Source organism: Hemibagrus wyckioides, linkage group LG17 (genome assembly GCF_019097595.1).
Source record: "Hemibagrus wyckioides isolate EC202008001 linkage group LG17, SWU_Hwy_1.0, whole genome shotgun sequence".
NCBI classification, from domain to species: Eukaryota; Metazoa; Chordata; class Actinopteri; order Siluriformes; family Bagridae; genus Hemibagrus; species Hemibagrus wyckioides.
The window spans coordinates 14821106-14838338 of record NC_080726.1 but is presented as its reverse complement, the minus strand read 5'-3'; the positions used below and the strand labels follow the sequence as shown (position 1 = coordinate 14838338).

Below are 17233 nucleotides of genomic sequence, written 5' to 3'. Positions count from 1 at the left end.
CATTTTTAAGCCTAACAAGTTTGACCAATGTCCTGTATGAAATGAAATAAAATTATAAAAATAACTGAGGAGTGCTTTTCAAGGCAGTTCACACCAATAATAATATTTTTTTAAAACCGATATAATGTACATCTTTTTGTGAAGTTTCCAGTAGCTTGTTAAGTTGGTTGGTCAAACATAAATGGAAAATCCAAATTAATTAAAATAAATATATAAATAAATAATTGCACAACACAATACATTGTTTCCAGTTATATATCAAATCAAACTTGATTTAATCGGACTGAATACCATTATTCCATTTGATCGACAAAATAATACATTACATTGTGAAGAGTTATTAATCAGTTACATCATTAAACATCATTACACTTAAACCTGGATATTTTAATGTGGTTTATATGGTTATTACATTTGATTGATATTCTCTGTATCCAAATTCTACACTATCAAGCTCTAAAACTAATATTCATGCTGTTATTAGACAAATGACTAATAAGGGAATGTGCTTATAGCAAATAGTCCTTTATTCCTATAAACACAGTTATAGGAATCATAGGAACACTAAAAAGGAGACTAAGAAATCGATTTTCAAACTGGTAGCTGCACAATAACACACTATATAGCAAATAGATTCAAGAGTTTATATCATTTGATTTTCTGCATTTTGTACAATTCTAAGCAAAGAATACAGCCTACTTTCTTCCAGTTACAGTCTTACAGGCTAGAATTCTTTTTAATCTTCGTTAACATCCAAGCCAAGAATTAGCTTTTTTAATCCCAACAACCTTCCTCTTTCTTACATCATATTTGTACACCTCTGCTCCAGCAAAGAAATGAATGAAACCTGGAAAGGTAGACATGAATATATTAGAGAAAATGAATAGCATCAATATTTACGGATATACAGTAAGACGCTGAACTATTTAAAATAGGAAATAGTTGAATTTTCTATCACCTAGAAATAGAAACAGAAAACAGGAAACAGACTTGTGCTGTTTACCCACCATGCTTATACAAAGCTGCACTGATGGGTGGCTTAATGCCTGGGAAATCCTCTGCGATGATGTGTGGGTTAGATTTGTCCATGGCTTTTCGTTTCACATCATATCTAAGGAAATAAAAACTGAATAAATATAATGTACATACGAGAATGTATGGCTCTTGTATGACTATAACATACCTCCAGTAACGGTCCTGAGTAAAGAATAAGACGTGGCCTGTGTTGGGAATGTAGACTGCAGCATCTATGTGGTCCACTGAGGCTGGGAAATGAAAGTTGCTGATTTTGTGACGCAAGCCTTTCCGAGAGTCCTTCACAGTCCAATAGCTGGAACCTGTATGTAGAGGGATGGATTAGAGTATATTAGCATGGTGTCTGGAACATATTTCTATTAAACAGCTTCAGTGAGGGTCAGTACCACTGAAAAGGAAGGTAGTGGAGTTCTTTCCAAGCCAGTATGCAGCATCAATGGTTGAATTCATTTTTGGGATGAAAGTGTTAATGGGACCCTCCTTTATGCCATTATTATTATTTTTGATCCATAAATACCTTTATAGAAAAAGAAAGATAGTTAAAAAATTAACTGGTGCAATAATGAGCACAGATTAACTGATCTGAGGTTCACATGTACAGGCAGATGACAAATTCAAAGAAAACTACATACAGCTTCATGTGCAAAGATTCCTGGAAATGTTTTCTAGAGATGGTACTAGAGAACACTGTCTAACTGTCAGTCCAAATCTCCCTTAGGTGTTTTAATTGGGTTGGGACCTGATAAAGTTAAAGGCCCTGGCATATTATTTCAATCAGTTTACTTATTACAATCAGTGGATGTGGACATCCTGGGTGAGGTCACCCAAAAAGACAGAATGTTTTTTTGTAAAGTATGATCACTTGGAATAAACCTGTATCTCTTTTTAGTATTTTTGTAGTGAGTTCTAACAAAACAAGGGGACTCAAACATGTCAGAAAATGTCCCTCTCAACATAAAAGGGCCAGTGGTTGTCCTTTAATTTGTCATGTGTCTGTACATAGCAATTTTTATTACGCTACAAATATTAAAATTCGTGAATTGACTCACCGGCCTTTAAAAAAGAAAATGGATGTTCCTACATTAGTAACAGAGTCAAAAGAGAGGTCAGGATCGCATTTGTCCTTTACTGCCCTTGGATATACCAAGCGAGTGTACCAAGATGGAAAGTTCCAATTCAGCCTTGGGTAATAAGATGCTGTAATAAACAAATGAAATGCTGTGAAACATTAGAACATTACTTATGGTTTTATGTTTAATTCACTTTAAATGTAGGGAAAATGCATGCTGATAGTATGTGAATTTATACCATATAGTGTGTTGATGTTGATAATATCTTCACTGGAAAGCATGTTTTGTGATTGACGGTTTCTGTATGTGGGATACATGAGGGACTGTGGGTTTTGAGAATGTTTTAAACCCAAGGAGTGTCCAAACTCATGTGCTGCAACCAAATGCAGGTTAAATCCTGGAGTAGAAGACAGAAATCCTACATGAAACCACCCGGCCATTGTCAAATACACCAGAAAACAAAACAAATACTTTTTTCTCATCTTACTATGAGGTATGAATCTCTTACAATGTCAATACACACACCTGCGTAAATGTATTCTTTTTATTATAGGTAACTTAGCATGAAACTGAACTGTTGGGCATTTGAGGCTGCCTTTTGTGTCCAAGTCCAATCACAACATTAGCAGCAACAAGTGTAGGGTGCTTAGGACCAAATCTCTGTACGACTGGTCTGCTTTTGTCTTAAACCTTAATCTGATGGGAAACATGAGGGATTATTTGGAACAATAGGTGAAATGTCCAAAACAAGAACTTGCGCTGATTTGCACACTAGCATAGCTAAAAATGAACAGGAACTATCTTGTCACTTGGTGTTAATATTCCTGGTGCTTTCATTAGGAGAGGGGAGTGTAGTAGTTTAGAAATGACACATATATATTTTTTAATTGTGCCACTAGTTTAGTCTTTGGTGTAGTGTGCATATTATCTGGCAAGCTGAAGACATACCTTGAGAATCTACTGTCCATTGTTCATCGTCATCAAAGTGAACATCTCCTCCGATGCCTTCTCCAGGGTCAAAAGCATGAGCCAGTGTGCCTTTAGGTCCATCAAATGGATAGTAGTCTCCATGGTCTTGGACACACACACACACACACACAAAAGAATATTCGTGACTGGACATATGTAACAGGAACTCATAATTTACAATGGTCAGTCTCATTATCATCTAAGGGCTGATGAGCATTCATGCCCATCCTAATTAAAATCATTCTATGTATACTTCTTGTTCTTTATTGGAAGGCTGAAATCAGCCCATGGGTCCTTACATTTGGAGCCAAACTCCACCATAATGTCAGCTTGCCGAGAGGAAGATCTGATGAATCGTAAAGGGCTGACATTTGCCCACACATCCAGAGCTGCTCCAATCAAAGAATCTACTGTACTCACAGGTAGATCATTGGTGTATCTCCCAATGCTGAAATATGAAGAAAAATGTCAGTTTAATCTAAGACAAAGAGAGAACCATATACAGTGAGGTAACATTTACAAACACCTAGGCTAAAGATATTCAATCTCAATTTTCTTTTTTTAAAAAAATCAGACATCTACTTTGTTTTGTCAGAGGTAACTTCAAATGTATTAGTTAGAGAATTATATTGGGTCAGACATTTATACAGTCTTTAAACAGTCTGAAAGATTCCAGAAAATTATCCAATGACTTTTCGATCTGATTAGCCAACTGTCATAATTAGGATTTCTCTGGGAGTGTATCTGTGGCTATATTTAATTTTTTTTGCCTTTAATACTATGAGAAATACTAAATAACTCAGCCAGGATATTCACAAGTCCAGCTCCTCCTTAGGAGCAATTTCTAACTGCAGGTACCGCCATGCTGTTCTGAATAAACAACTGTATTCAAATATAAACTGTGATCACAGAGACAGTAGTCATTCAGGACTGAGGCACACATAAACTCACAGGGATGAATAAACTGGTTCAAAAATTTCAGCCAAACCCTAATACAACAACAAAGGAAATGGTGAAGAAGAGATATCAGGTACCAAATTGTGTAGATCCACCATTATGAGAGTCCTACATTACCAAGCATGAAATGTAAGTTATCACGCAAGGAAGAAGCCCCTAGTCCATGAATGACATTAGAAAATGGCAAACAAAAGTTTGCGGATTGAAGACCTAGACCTAGAAGATCTAGTCTACAGTTTGTTTAATAATCAGTGCTATATATGAAGGAAAAAGAGAGAGGTTTTAATGTGAAGAATACAATCAGTGGAGCATGGAGGTGGCAGCATCATGTTGTGTGGGTGTTTTGCTGGGAAAAGGACTGGGGCACTTCAGAAAACAGATGACATCATAAGGAAGGAGGATTACTGAAATACTAAAGCACCACATCAAGGCATCAGAAAGGTCTTCCAACAGGATAATAATCCTAAATGTTTGTAGCAAAATGGGTTAAAGGCAACAAAATGAAGGTATTTCCAAGACCCTGACTGAATAATAGTAGTTCTGTCAGGAGGAATGGGCAAAAAAAATTCAGTGTTGTAGAAAGAAGTCCACCCCATCTATTATTGTGGAAATAAAGTAGATAACCTAATTGACCTAACACAGGAGATGTTCAGTAACATGAAAAATTGAGTTTGAATGCTTTTAGCTTAAGGATATGTACAATTTTGCCATAAAATGTATACCGAATCACCAGTTCTGAACACTTTGAATGCTCTGAATAATTAGAACTTTATTACCTGTAAGATATCACATTTTTCTTCCATCTGTTGCCTCGGTTGTAAACATATTCCTCAATATCAGGAACACCACACCTAGGCATCTTCATTAGAGCCAGTGTCTCAGTGTCCAGGCTGCCCGTCTGATTAAGTCCGAAAAAGCTCTGCATGTCTATCAGTTTAGAAGAAAAAGAAGGATGACTTCTCTTCTTATGACCAGGTGGACCTTTCTGAAAACTGTAAAAGCGCTCGATGTATTTCTGAGAGAGAGGAAGAAGAAATCAGTAACTTCTCCATTAAGCATTAATAAAAGAAGCATAGGAAGTTAAGGAAGAGACAAGAAAACAATTTCAACGACAAAGAGTAAAATTCACAACAATTCATTGACGATCAGAAGTGATTTTATATTATTCTGGAAATCATTTAATTATGAATGATCAAAAAACTTACTGTTGCTAGTACCACATCATCCTGGAGTTTGTCACCCAGATGTAATGTGACATCTCCTTGCGTAACCTGCAGCAGAGGAGCACCAAGACACGGAGGAGCAAAAAGCGCAAAGACACAAGCTAAACCAAGAAAGAGCCCCATCGCCCAGCTCTGAACCACAGAGGTGTTGGAAGCGGCCAGCTGGAGAAGAGCTGGACTGGAAGATCAAGGTAGCTGGAAAGACTTTTTAACATGTACCTATGACTCAATCAGTGCCGAGGCTGAAAAACCTCACACACTGGGAGGAGTTCAGTAAGGACACAAGACACGGAAAATAAGACATCTGTAGAAATGTATAGATAAAACAAACAAACAAACAAATCAGGGCTGAGTTATTCATTCATTAATTAATCTGTTATTAAACCAAGGCTGCAATTATTTCATCCCTTTTCAAATTCTATATTTATTTCTGAATGATAAATAAATGTAGCTTTTAATAAACATTTAACATTTTACATTTGCTGTAGAACCTTAGTCTATAGACTGTCCACATCGTATAAATCAAACAGAGAAAGCCGAAAAACTTCTGCTAGAAAGAAAATATCCAGAGAGCAAATCATTTTCCACATAGATGTAAATCTAACAGGATGCTGCTGTACTAATATTTTATTTCACATTCAGGTTCTGCCAGCCTCAGGCTCGCTCTCAGATCTGGGGGGAAAAAGCCTCAAACCATTTCAGCTCTTATTATTCCTTGGTATGGCTACATCTATAGAAAGTGGATATCGTGTATGAAAGAATTTAACATAAAAACCCTACTGGAATTATGGGCTGTTATTCAGACTGTAAAATGGTGTGAAAGTGGCACATTGGGAATGTAAATGTAGGGGTGGCAGACATTACAGGCTTACATAGATGCGCCATGAACATACCATTTAGCTGATTCAAACTTTGTTAAATATTTTAACATGGATGGAGAGTTGCTCTGAGCAAAACAATACCTAGCCGTATATCATCTGTCCTGCAGCTGAGAACGCAAGTCATTAAGTAGCGTGACTAGATAATATAATGTAACAGCTGTTGATGGAGTGCAATCCTCATAGTTTGTCATATTGTTTCCGTCCCTCTCTTATTTGCTACAACAGTTTCACAATGTGAAGCCTAAGGCAAATGAGCCACATATTGCACTGTATTTATTATTTTGCTTCTGTTGCACAATGCTGTGAGAATCACAAACAGCATCCAGAACACATACACTCACACTTGCCCAAGAACATACAGATTACCGCTGAGATTCAGAGGATTGTTTGTTTTGAAAGGCTGGAAGGTGGATCTTTATCACTTCTAATAGTAATAATAATAATAATAACAACAACGGTGTTGTACATCATGCTCAGATTGCAAAAGGCCATTATTACATATTTCTAAATCCCTTTCAGATATTAAATAGCTGTATTTTTCATAGAAGTTGCATGTTGTACAATCTTTTGTAAGATGTATTGGTCCATCCGCCATTCCTCAAGGATAAAATGTCTATTGCTCAGCTTTCACCACCCAGAAACTAGTGTGAGATTACCATAATACACATAATCACCAGCAGAATCAGCCACATTTCTGCAGAGTGTCGGACATCTGGATCTCTTTAATGTACACCGTAAACCTGAAAGAGCATCGGCATCCATACAATTAAGAGGTGAAGCTTCTTGTGGAAAAGAACAACGCGAAGCACCTCCTGTAATGAATAACAAAGCTGTAGAAGGATCTCGCATCCTCCTCCACGGACACGTAAGGCTCAGTTCCTGTATATATTCTCATTAGGTTGATGTACGTGACTTCCCTTTTCAAGCCAGAACACAGTCTTTCAGAAGGGCTCCAGAGAATGAGACGAACATTGCCCAACACAAATTTCTGGGCTGAAATTGTTTTTTAATGTCTGTTTTGAGTAATATCCCTTAAGGATCCATTTACAGCCAAGTCTAAACCTCCTGGCGAAAGTTATGGGCTAAAAGATTCTGTCGCTCATCCATTCTCTTTAGTTACATTTTCAAGAAAGATTTCAAAGAAAAACTTCTTTTATTATTGTACAGATTGCGATTAATGATATTGGTCATTGCATATTTATTTCGATATCCATGACTTTACATTTATACTCCATAGGAAACAGGAAACAATCGAAAACATCACAGTTTGTGGAAAATCAGAGCAATTTAGAACAGAATTTCTCCAAAATATTTTACTAGAATTATTTTTTTCTTGATGCCTTCAAGATAACTTGTATTTGTAAACACTGATAAGCCTGGCCTGTCCCTGGACTACAGCTCTGAATCTACTCTACACATGCCTCAAATAGACTTTTAAGGAAGGGAACTGAGCTGAGCTGATCAGTTCTCTTCCTGTTGAAGAAAGAACCAATTTCTTCGACAATGTAAACAGAAGACTCGTATTAAAAAAAGGTAATTCTTTGATTATTACAGAAACTAGAAACCCTTTAAATGCAACATAAACATAAAAAAAACACTTTAAAAGCATACTGCACTGGTTCATTTTTCATACTATATATGGGATCTGCATGGAAGCAGTAATACATTTGCTTTCTCCTTCATTCTTTTACATTATACTGTGCAAATATTTTTCATGTCTCTCAATATACATATCCATCACCCCCTGCTATATTGCAACATTGAATTTTCGTATATTAGATACATAAATTTCATGGGACTCTCTAAGTATTTAGATATGCTCAAAATTATTTAAACAAACAAATAAATACAAAGCCTAAAAACAGCATGCACAACAAATATATCTGACTTTGGCAGGTCTCACAGCTATAATGGCTGATCAGATTTGTCCTGCTTCATGACATCTGGACTCAGGGTTAATATAAATTCCAACAGGACATGGTTTATGTTTTGGAGTTGAATTCAATTCAACAGAAAATCTGTTGCGTGCCCTGTTAACTGCTATCCACCAACATTCTCCATCTAATATGAGAGACTTGGAGAAAATCTGCATTGAGGAATGGAGGAAACTGGCTAAATAAATGTGTACAATATTCTTAGAGAAATCTGTGAAATCTGTCATTGCTAGAAATTCACAACGAGGGGGGTGAATACTTATTACTAATGCAAATTAAGCAGTTTACTTTTACTTCAAATGAATTATGCTGTGTCTTTAGAGAGTCACGTCAGCAGGAGAACAAAAGAAAATTCTGATGTTGCAATACAGCACCAAGAAAAATAATCTTTAGGGGTGAATGCATTGTTGAGACATGGTACCTTTAAAAACACAACTAAATAAAGTAACAGAATACATGTTTATAGACTTGGAAAGAAAACCCCTGCTTGAGGTCATGTGATTAACTTGGTGCTCCACAAGGAACTGCAGTGCTATAAAATACAGACTCCGTTTTAGTCAATGAAGAGAGACCATACTCCTCACTAACACGCCCATGCAGCGAGTCAGTCATCATCAGAGCTGGAGTCGGAGAGTAAAGGACACTCCTGCCGCCTGCTCTGGCTCGCTCTCCTCTTCCTCCTGCCCACCATCCTCAGCCTCCTGCGAATGATGTCTGCAACACAAAAACCACCGGTTACAGCTTTACCTTATTGGAGAGCATTTTATTTAAAGCTGCCAAAGCTTACATTTCATTTATGATCTTAATCTTCAAACGAAAAGCAAGACTAGCTAAATGCATTAGGACTGAGAGAAATGAGAAAGCATTTCATTCTGTGTACACCGTTGAAGGTGGCAAAGTAACCATCTCATTTTATCTTGCAAGTTTATTTTTTATTAATAGAGCATGCATAGAGGCTTTGAGTATATACACACTTCTATAAAATATTCAGCACATTTTTTTTATTTGGCTCACACATGAGCAGAGATGCTAACAATCTGAGCAGGAGATATAAAGCTGAATTTTACCAGATTTTCAAGTAACATTTAAAAAAATAAAAAGATCCTCCATTTTCAATGGAAGTAAGAGACCACAATCCCACAATCCTCTTGGTTTCTCACAGGATGAAGGTTTATGAATTCAAAAGTACTAAAAGCAAATACATGCATTTCCCCATCAAGCATCTTTTTAATAATAGGTGAACTTTAATAATAATAATAATAATAATAATAATAATAATAATAATAATAAAAAGAAGAAGAAGAAGAAGAAGAAGAAGACAAAGAGGAAGAAGAGGTTCTCTAATCTTTAATGAAGATCTAGTAAAAAAAAAATTAATACTTATCATTATGCTATGAAGGCTATAAGAAGGTATAAAATATAATGTTTCCAAATCCCTAAAAGGCTAAATATATCAGTCCTAAATGTACAGGTGAATTTGATTTCTAAAGCCATACCTGCCACACTCTCATAGTCCTGCTGGCTCTCGCGCCAGTACAGACTGGATGGTGCACGGCAGTTCCGGTACAGTCGTGTATGGAGCACTGAAAGCGTGAGCAGCACCAGGAGGAAGCCCAGCGCTGCCGCCGCCCACACCGCCTCATTGGTGCGCTGGACGATCATCTTGCGTCCTCTCAGCGGTCCTCCAATCACTGCAGTGGCCACATCGGGAGGTCCGCAGTGCCTCGGATCTGCACAGCCTCGTCCTCCACTCAGCTCAACTACATCAGTCTTAATGCGCTGCTTCCCCGCAGCCACGGTGATGCTCTTCTTCGGAGACTTCACATCAAGCTGAGAATCATGCAGCTTAACCGTTACATCACCCGTCTGTGTGGATGACGTCTTTGCGTTCGTTTCCACAACACCACCAGCACGTTCCTCAGTGTGGAGATCGGCTCTGACATGGCCATGAGGGCCTGTAGATATTGAATCTTTACTCTCACTATTGTTCAATGGCTGTGTGTGTGTTAGATTTAGTGTGTCAGGCTTCGAGCTGATAGCTGAAGGATTTTCAGAGTGTTTCACTTTTTCTATCTCCATTTTTCCTTTTGCGGGCTGCAGTACAGATCGGCTCTTTCTCGCTCTCGAAGTAGCCTCGTACGCAGACAGAGCCTCCACACAGCACGCTTTCAGAGACTGGCAAAATAATAGACAAATATTAACAATACATTGTAATACTTGCATATATTGTACATCTATATATAATCTGTGCCTTTCCTTAACCGTGTTTGGAGCAGCTTGTGATCACTGACCTTCACAGAAGTATCCAGCACACGGTCCACAGGGGCAGCTTTTGTTAAATACAGGTTGTAATTTTGGCTTTGGCTTGCTGTTGTTTGGTTAAAGTTGGAGGAAAATGTGAGTAACCACTCACACACTCCTGCTGTGGTGACGTGGGACATCTCTAGCGTGTGACCCCAGGAGACCAATGCAAACGGCTTAGAGGAAATAAGAAATCAACTGTAAACAGCCTTGTAATTATAGTCCTCACATGCGTAACGGTGGATAATATGAGAGTAAACAGGAATTATACACACACTGTTATACAAAAACTCCTCTCCATTCGATTTGGCTTCTCCTTCATTTTAACTGAATTTAAATCCTAAAGACGTTTGCTTTTGTATTTTAAGTATTCTGCTTCATGCATTACATGTCAGTAAGTTATATGTTATATGTTATGTTATGCTTCAGTCAGTACCTTTATTCCTCACCGTAAAATATACCTTTGTTTCAAAGTTAATAATGTTTAAAAAAGTTATTTTATAGTCTTTGTAGACTCTTAATACTGATTAATGACATACAATGTGCACTGTCAACAATGACATACAATGTGCACTGTTTTCAAGTCACTTAACATGTCGTTTTTGCCCTACTGCTGTGCTGATTAGCACTAATCACAGTCAAACCTCACTGCATATATGCACATTTATTTGTGTCCTCATTCCTGAAGCGGTCTTTAAGCTGTATTAAATGGGTGGTGGTGGTGTGAAGCATTGACTCACTCTGTGCTGGTTGAGTTGAGGATGAGCTGTGAGGATAAAGTGAGGCAGACAGGAGTGAGCCACCGCAGCCAGACTCCTGCGAGCATCCTCCGAAGCACAGGGGTGAAACAGGAGTGCTGTGGCGCCATCCTGTGGAAAAGAGGAGGTAATTACAATTTCACACCAGTTCTTGCCACATATATGCATTTGTCACATTTTTATTTCTATTATGCACAAACATCATTTCTGTTGCTTACAATATAATGTATTAGAAATAATATTGAAAACAAATCAGGAAACTAAAATCAGTCCAAATCTAACACTGAAGTCCTAAAAACAGTCAGAATCATTCCATAGTATTTTTTGTCACATACACTGATACAGGAGACTTTACAAAGTCGACTAAACATAAACTTCTCTTTCATCAGATATAAAGACTGAGATGGTGGGAGCAAAACCCCTGATAAAATACATGAGCACACATAACCTGAAAATCATCATAATTTTTTTTTTCTTTTGCATAAAACAAGTTTTTTCTTTTAAAGTTACAGCAATTTTGTGGATGTTTTGAAACGCAAAATTCAAGCAAATTGCAATCCCCCCCGCCTGTTTAATTCTTCATTCAAATCCACAGGCCTTAAAATACATTCCAGGCCAAAATGTCTGTGTGTTAATGAGAACACTGACACAGTACCCAGGAGAGATTATCCAAAGAGGCAAGGCTCAAACGGTCCTTGGGAAGTGCAGTTCTTTACAGTATCCATGTGGGACCATCGAGAGCAGGATGAGTACAAGTGCAAAAAAAAAAAAAAAAAACCTCCAAGCAGAAGTGGAGCATCAGGACAAATCAGGCAGGTTCAGAGGGTGAGAGAAGCCAATATAATGGATAAGCATGTTGAAATGCCTTCTTATCCTGATTGGCTGTTTGTTGGTGATCATGTGTTTTTTTCCCTCCTGTTTACTGATCCATGGTTTGTTTAATATAGGCTGGGGTTTGGGTATACTCTTCCTTCCTCCACTATGTCAAAGTTCACACAATATGTAACACAATGTAACATGAGGAACACCATGTCTATGTTAAAGGACACTCACAGCTTCACTGCCCTTCCTCCCCTGTGAAATTCCAGAAACCTCCATCTTACTCCCTCCCTCCCTCCCTCCAGACACCCACCCACCCAACCGGCCCGCCCGCCCGTCCATCCATCCATCTATCCATCTACACCTGACAAGAATAAGATACTCCTTGATTGGAAAACAGGGCCTTTGTAACCAGAACGGTAACTGGGAGAGAAAGGGGTGACATTTCTGGTAGGAATGGGGAAGACATTATCATACCAGGCCGGGGAGAAGTCAAGAAAAGGCCAAACAAGTTTAACTTGTTATTCATCAGACCTGACACCTCTCCCTTAGTCTTCAACTGTTGACACCAACCCAGTGATCAGAAACCCCCATCTACCCACCAGCAACACCCTTGCCTCAACTGCAGCCAACAAGGTGACAAACACCCTCATTAACATCCCCCTCTATTCCTCAGAGCCTCTGGATAATCTTCCTTTAAAATGACAGCCCTACTTCGGAGAAAGTCTTGTTACTGTCCTTAAAAGGGCTTGTTCCACACTCAAGAGCTAGTGTGGAATAACCAGTTGTGTGCTGGATCAGGTGAGATTCTTTTAACTGGAGTTTACCTTCAGGTTGTTTATCCAGCGCTGAGGAGGGCAGTACAGATACTCTCCACTCTGTGCTCCTACAGGCCTGTGAGCTCCACTGGAGACAAACCAACACACACAACATGAAATACTCCACACACACGACCTCGCTACAGAGAGAATTTTTTTGTTTATTTTGTCAAATTTATTTAATTCTACAACTCTAAAAATTAGAACCTGTTTTTAAAGCCATCACAGTGTCTCCTCAGCAGTGTGTATGTAATTAATGCCATCTCTTATGGCGTTTTTGTACGGAGAAATCAGGTTAAAATATTATTTAAAAAAAAACCCATACAAAATTTACACAAAAGTTTGTCTTCAATAAGAATAACCAAGTAAACTTCAACTTTTACAAGCTACTTCAACAGATGTGCATTTTGTCCTGGTCTCCCTGTTAGAAAGAGGGTTATGCAAAATACTTTTAATAAATGATGAACCCCAAAACCCTGAGAACGCAGCAGCCCAGTGTGTGGACAGACCTACCTGTTGGGGATTGTGTGATTATAAGTTATGGGTAAATCCATGCAGACATGTTCAGCGGGCTGAAAAGATAAAACAGGATTCAGGACCAGTTATCTATTTGTTTTAGCATGCACTGATGCTTCTGGCAAAGCTGAATACATAATTAAAAGCAATCTAACTTCTTTTTTCAACTTTTTTGCTATATCTTATACACTATAACTTGTAGGTCTGGGTTGTTTTGACAGTTTAAGCTTTCACTCATTGAGCATTTGCTCATTTCTAGCACCTTTATGGCTCACATGCATACAATGGTAAGTGTTTTTGTCCATATCTAGAAAAAAGTAGCCACAGGTGAGTGTGTTGGCCATTTCAAGCTGGGATCCATGACATGTTTAACAGGCCTCTGTCTGACGTGGATGTTTTTGCTTTTTTCCCCAAAAAAATTATTAGATCAAACATATCGCCTAGGATCAAGAAAGTGAGTGAGCTTGATTGTAAAGTCAACATTTGATGTACTACTATATCTCAGGGTGTGAGTGGAAAAACACTCATATGGAAAGGAAGTTAATTAAACACTGAGTGGTGAATGTTTTACCTGTGGAGAATATTTGGTGGAAACATCAAGGAGCTGCTGCAACACAAGAGGGAAGATAACAAATTAGGTCAAATTCCTAATAGAGGACAAGGTTCATGAAGCTAGACATGTTCACACTTGTGTACTGAGATTCTCTACATGGACTAGATTGGTACATAACTTTCAGTTTCACAAGACTTTTTCCTGTACATGGAATTGAGTGATGAATTGGTAGCAGATCAGATTGACTTTTTTGACAATATGATTCAATGGTGTATTTTATGACATGGATCAGGTGTTATGGACTTGACTGACACAGATGTTAGAGATGTACAACATACAGCTGCCTTCCAACACCCACAAGTACTGATCTTGTGGCAATGCCATAATATTTTTCCATATTGTATTTCGACCTATCTGCCTAGGGTAGTCTACAGATTACGTAAGTGTCTACATTGGTTTCAAATAGTGTTATTCGACCCTGTATAGAGACCCAGCTATTAATACAAATAAAGAGTCAGTATTGATTAGTTTTTGGTCCATATTCAGAGCTCAGAAATTTGAATCAAATTTTATTTTAATAATAATTCTAATTTGGATGCCAAATGAGCAAGTCAGTGGTAAGGAAAAAAACTCCCTGAAACAACACAAAGAAATAACCTTAAGAGGAACAAGACTCAAAAGGAAACCTATAATCTCAGGGTGAGCATGGATAATGAGATTTTATTAATTGTTCAATTATGACAAAAGAATTGGTGCTGTATAAACGTAGAATTAACCAGTCAGTCTGCACAGATTTAGCACTCAATAATTAATATTAATGTTATACATTGTTAAGTATATGTACCGTCATATTTCTGTCTTCTGGTTGTGCGCTTGAAGCTGTATGGATATGAACTATTTTTGTTTTGGTGTCACTACATGCAAATGAGCTGTGTCACGCTTCACACTTCAAAATCAGCTTTTCTGTAACAGCTTTTCCAGAATAAAACCCTTTTAGTTTCATTTGGCTTATTCAAACATTTCCACAAAACTTTAGTAAGAGATAAATGAGACCTAATGTATGAGATTTTACAGAAAAAGACGTTCTAAAGAAAAAAAAAATTGTTTTTTTTTGTTTTTTGTTTTTTTGCTTCTGTTTATTTGTGTTATGTAGTCTTGTACTACAAGGACATGCAATGTGAATTCCATACAAATATTTCCTCTTAAACTTTTCCTTTAATTTTCAACACCAGCCTGTGATTCCATAAAACTGTGACAGATTTCAAAATAGACTGAACACTTCAAACTGAAACCATAACCTGAGGTGTAGCGATGAATCCGTCAGTGTGGTTATGATAAGTTACTGAGGTGACGATGTTATGAAGATGTTCATACAGCAACAGTGTTCAGCATTCAGAGTCCTAATGGACTCTTCACTCTCTTTTAATCTGACAGAAGGTACAGGAGCATCCGAGCCACCACCAGCAGACTCCGTGACAGATTAATCAACACTCCTCTGCCTCCTAATGGCTTACCTAGACTAGTCAAACACCTAACCCATTATGACTTAATCCTAATGCACCGTACTAAGCTCCATCAGACACTTTTTATTATAGAATTCAATTCTGCTACCAATTTTGCTGCTATACTTATTGTTTATATATACAATAGTCTACAGTTTACATATTTATCTGCACTTCTGTTAGATGCTAAATGCCATTTCGTTGCTATGTACCTGTACTTTGCAATAATAAAGTTGTATCTATCTATCCATCTATCTATCTTTCTTGCTTTGGGACACCCCTCCAAACTGTTGAATTCAGGGGTTGGACTTGGCCCCTTAGTTTCAGTGAAAGGAACTCTTAATGTTCCCACAAAGTTTGGAGCATGAAATTGTCCAAAATTGTCTCGGTTTGCTGAAGCATTAAGAGTTCCTTTCACTGGAACTAAGGGGCCGAGCACAACTCCTGAAAAACAACACCTGAATTCAATGATTTGAAGGGGTGTCTCAAAACTTTTGCCAATATAGTCTATCTATCTATCTATCTATCTATCTATCTATCTATCTATCTATCTATCTATATCCCATGTTCTGTTTATTTACTTTCCAGCACTGTTGTGAACTGCACACTTCGTAGTGTTGCGTAATGCTTCAGGAGAAATGATATTTAGTTTCAGTGTACAGCAGCTATATAGATGAATGACCACAGAAAGCAGTGTGACTCACCGGGACTGGACTTACTGGACTCAGCTTCGGGCACAGAAACTCATCTGGATGAGGGAGGTCTATCTCGAGCTTTGCCTTTGTGTGACATTTGAGAATAAGCTTTAACTCCATAACTCAATTTAAGAGACTAAATAAAGACTTATGTTCACTTCAACGCTTTAAATGGAGAATATTTTGACTTGTTATGGTTACCTTGCCGGTGTCGCAGTGAGGACTGAGTCCTGAGAGGCATGTACTCATACAGAGTAACCCCAGTCCCCACATCAACCCCTCAGCTCTGAGCCTCATAGTGTAAGTCTCCAGGATCACACACACACAGATGTTTTAGAAACAAGTCCTCTCTGCTCTCAGCGCTGCTTTCTCTCTCTGTCCTCTTTGTTCACTGCGCAGGTTTCCGTGTAAACACAAGTGGAAATCCATTCCGTGCTCCGAAACACTGCAGCGGAGAGATGGAGCTCTCTCTCTCAAATCCCTCTTTCACTTCAATTTTCACCAATAAACTCTATAAAAGTGTGCATTAATTCCACCCTAAACAAATCACCTGACTTATAAAGAAGTTAAAAGTGCAGCTCTTGTGTCCACTCATCATCTGTTTCTCTCATAACTAAGTCCTGAAAACTGCAATATGTCCGACACACAGGTTGGCGACGACTGTGACGTCACTAGTAAATAAAATGACCGCCTCCCCCTGACTGATCTTCAAACCATCGCACGCGCAAACTACAAAACAAATATGTCTTACATATCGTCCTAAAACCACGAGTACATTTTCACTACGGTGGCCCAAATGGGTCATAGTCGACGTCCTCCAATCCAGGGATTTGTCCAAAACCACTCTGTATAGTTGACTTGTTAGGGATTTTATTTTCCAGGTTATTGTTCATAACGCTGAATATTCTGTGCGAAACTGAAATCCCACAATGTATTTCAGTAGGTTAGTGGATTAATAACGTGGACTAAACAATGCTCAACACCTATAATGCACTTTATTTCTGATTGTAGTGAGTAGGGAGTAGGGATGGGGTGAGATTTCGGCACGTGCACGGTTTTCTCTGTTGGCTAAACTAAATAGGAAGCGAAACTTTCAGGATCAGTAACATAACAAAAGAGGCTTTTATACATGCTTAAAAAACACCAGGCTAGCAGTTTCTGTAGTAAAAATAAAATGTAGGCATTTTTTTAAAACACTGGAT

At 38.0% G+C, this 17233-nt stretch overlaps 2 protein-coding genes across 3 annotated transcripts; both read right to left on the bottom strand.

Annotated features, from left to right (window-relative positions):
* Nucleotides 1–4: 4 nt before the first annotated feature.
* mmp20b (matrix metallopeptidase 20b (enamelysin)) lies at nucleotides 5–6467 on the bottom strand. Its single transcript, XM_058413757.1, has 10 exons — nucleotides 5237–6467; nucleotides 4808–5046; nucleotides 3374–3522; nucleotides 3054–3179; nucleotides 2344–2502; nucleotides 2085–2232; nucleotides 1422–1552; nucleotides 1184–1337; nucleotides 1008–1111; nucleotides 5–847 (listed from the first exon to the last, which is right to left on the bottom strand). The coding sequence occupies exons 1-10, from the start codon at nucleotides 5375–5377 to the stop codon at nucleotides 747–749; spliced, it is 1452 nt and encodes a 483-aa protein (XP_058269740.1). The 5' UTR covers nucleotides 5378–6467; the 3' UTR covers nucleotides 5–746.
* Nucleotides 6468–7333: 866 nt separating this feature from the next.
* tp53i13 (tumor protein p53 inducible protein 13) lies at nucleotides 7334–16706 on the bottom strand. 2 transcript variants are annotated; one of them, XM_058413752.1, is made up of 9 exons: nucleotides 16233–16706; nucleotides 16041–16115; nucleotides 13853–13885; nucleotides 13279–13337; nucleotides 12775–12853; nucleotides 11111–11239; nucleotides 10361–10546; nucleotides 9566–10244; nucleotides 7334–8783 (listed from the first exon to the last, which is right to left on the bottom strand). In XM_058413752.1, exons 1-9 carry the CDS (start codon nucleotides 16326–16328, stop codon nucleotides 8674–8676), a joined length of 1446 nt encoding a protein of 481 aa, XP_058269735.1. In that variant the 5' UTR covers nucleotides 16329–16706; the 3' UTR covers nucleotides 7334–8673. The 2 variants fall into 2 exon arrangements, with proteins under 2 accessions (XP_058269735.1, XP_058269734.1); XM_058413751.1 differs by having other exon boundaries at nucleotides 7341–8783; nucleotides 13853–13888; nucleotides 16233–16705.
* Between the last annotated feature and the right edge of the window lie 527 nt (nucleotides 16707–17233).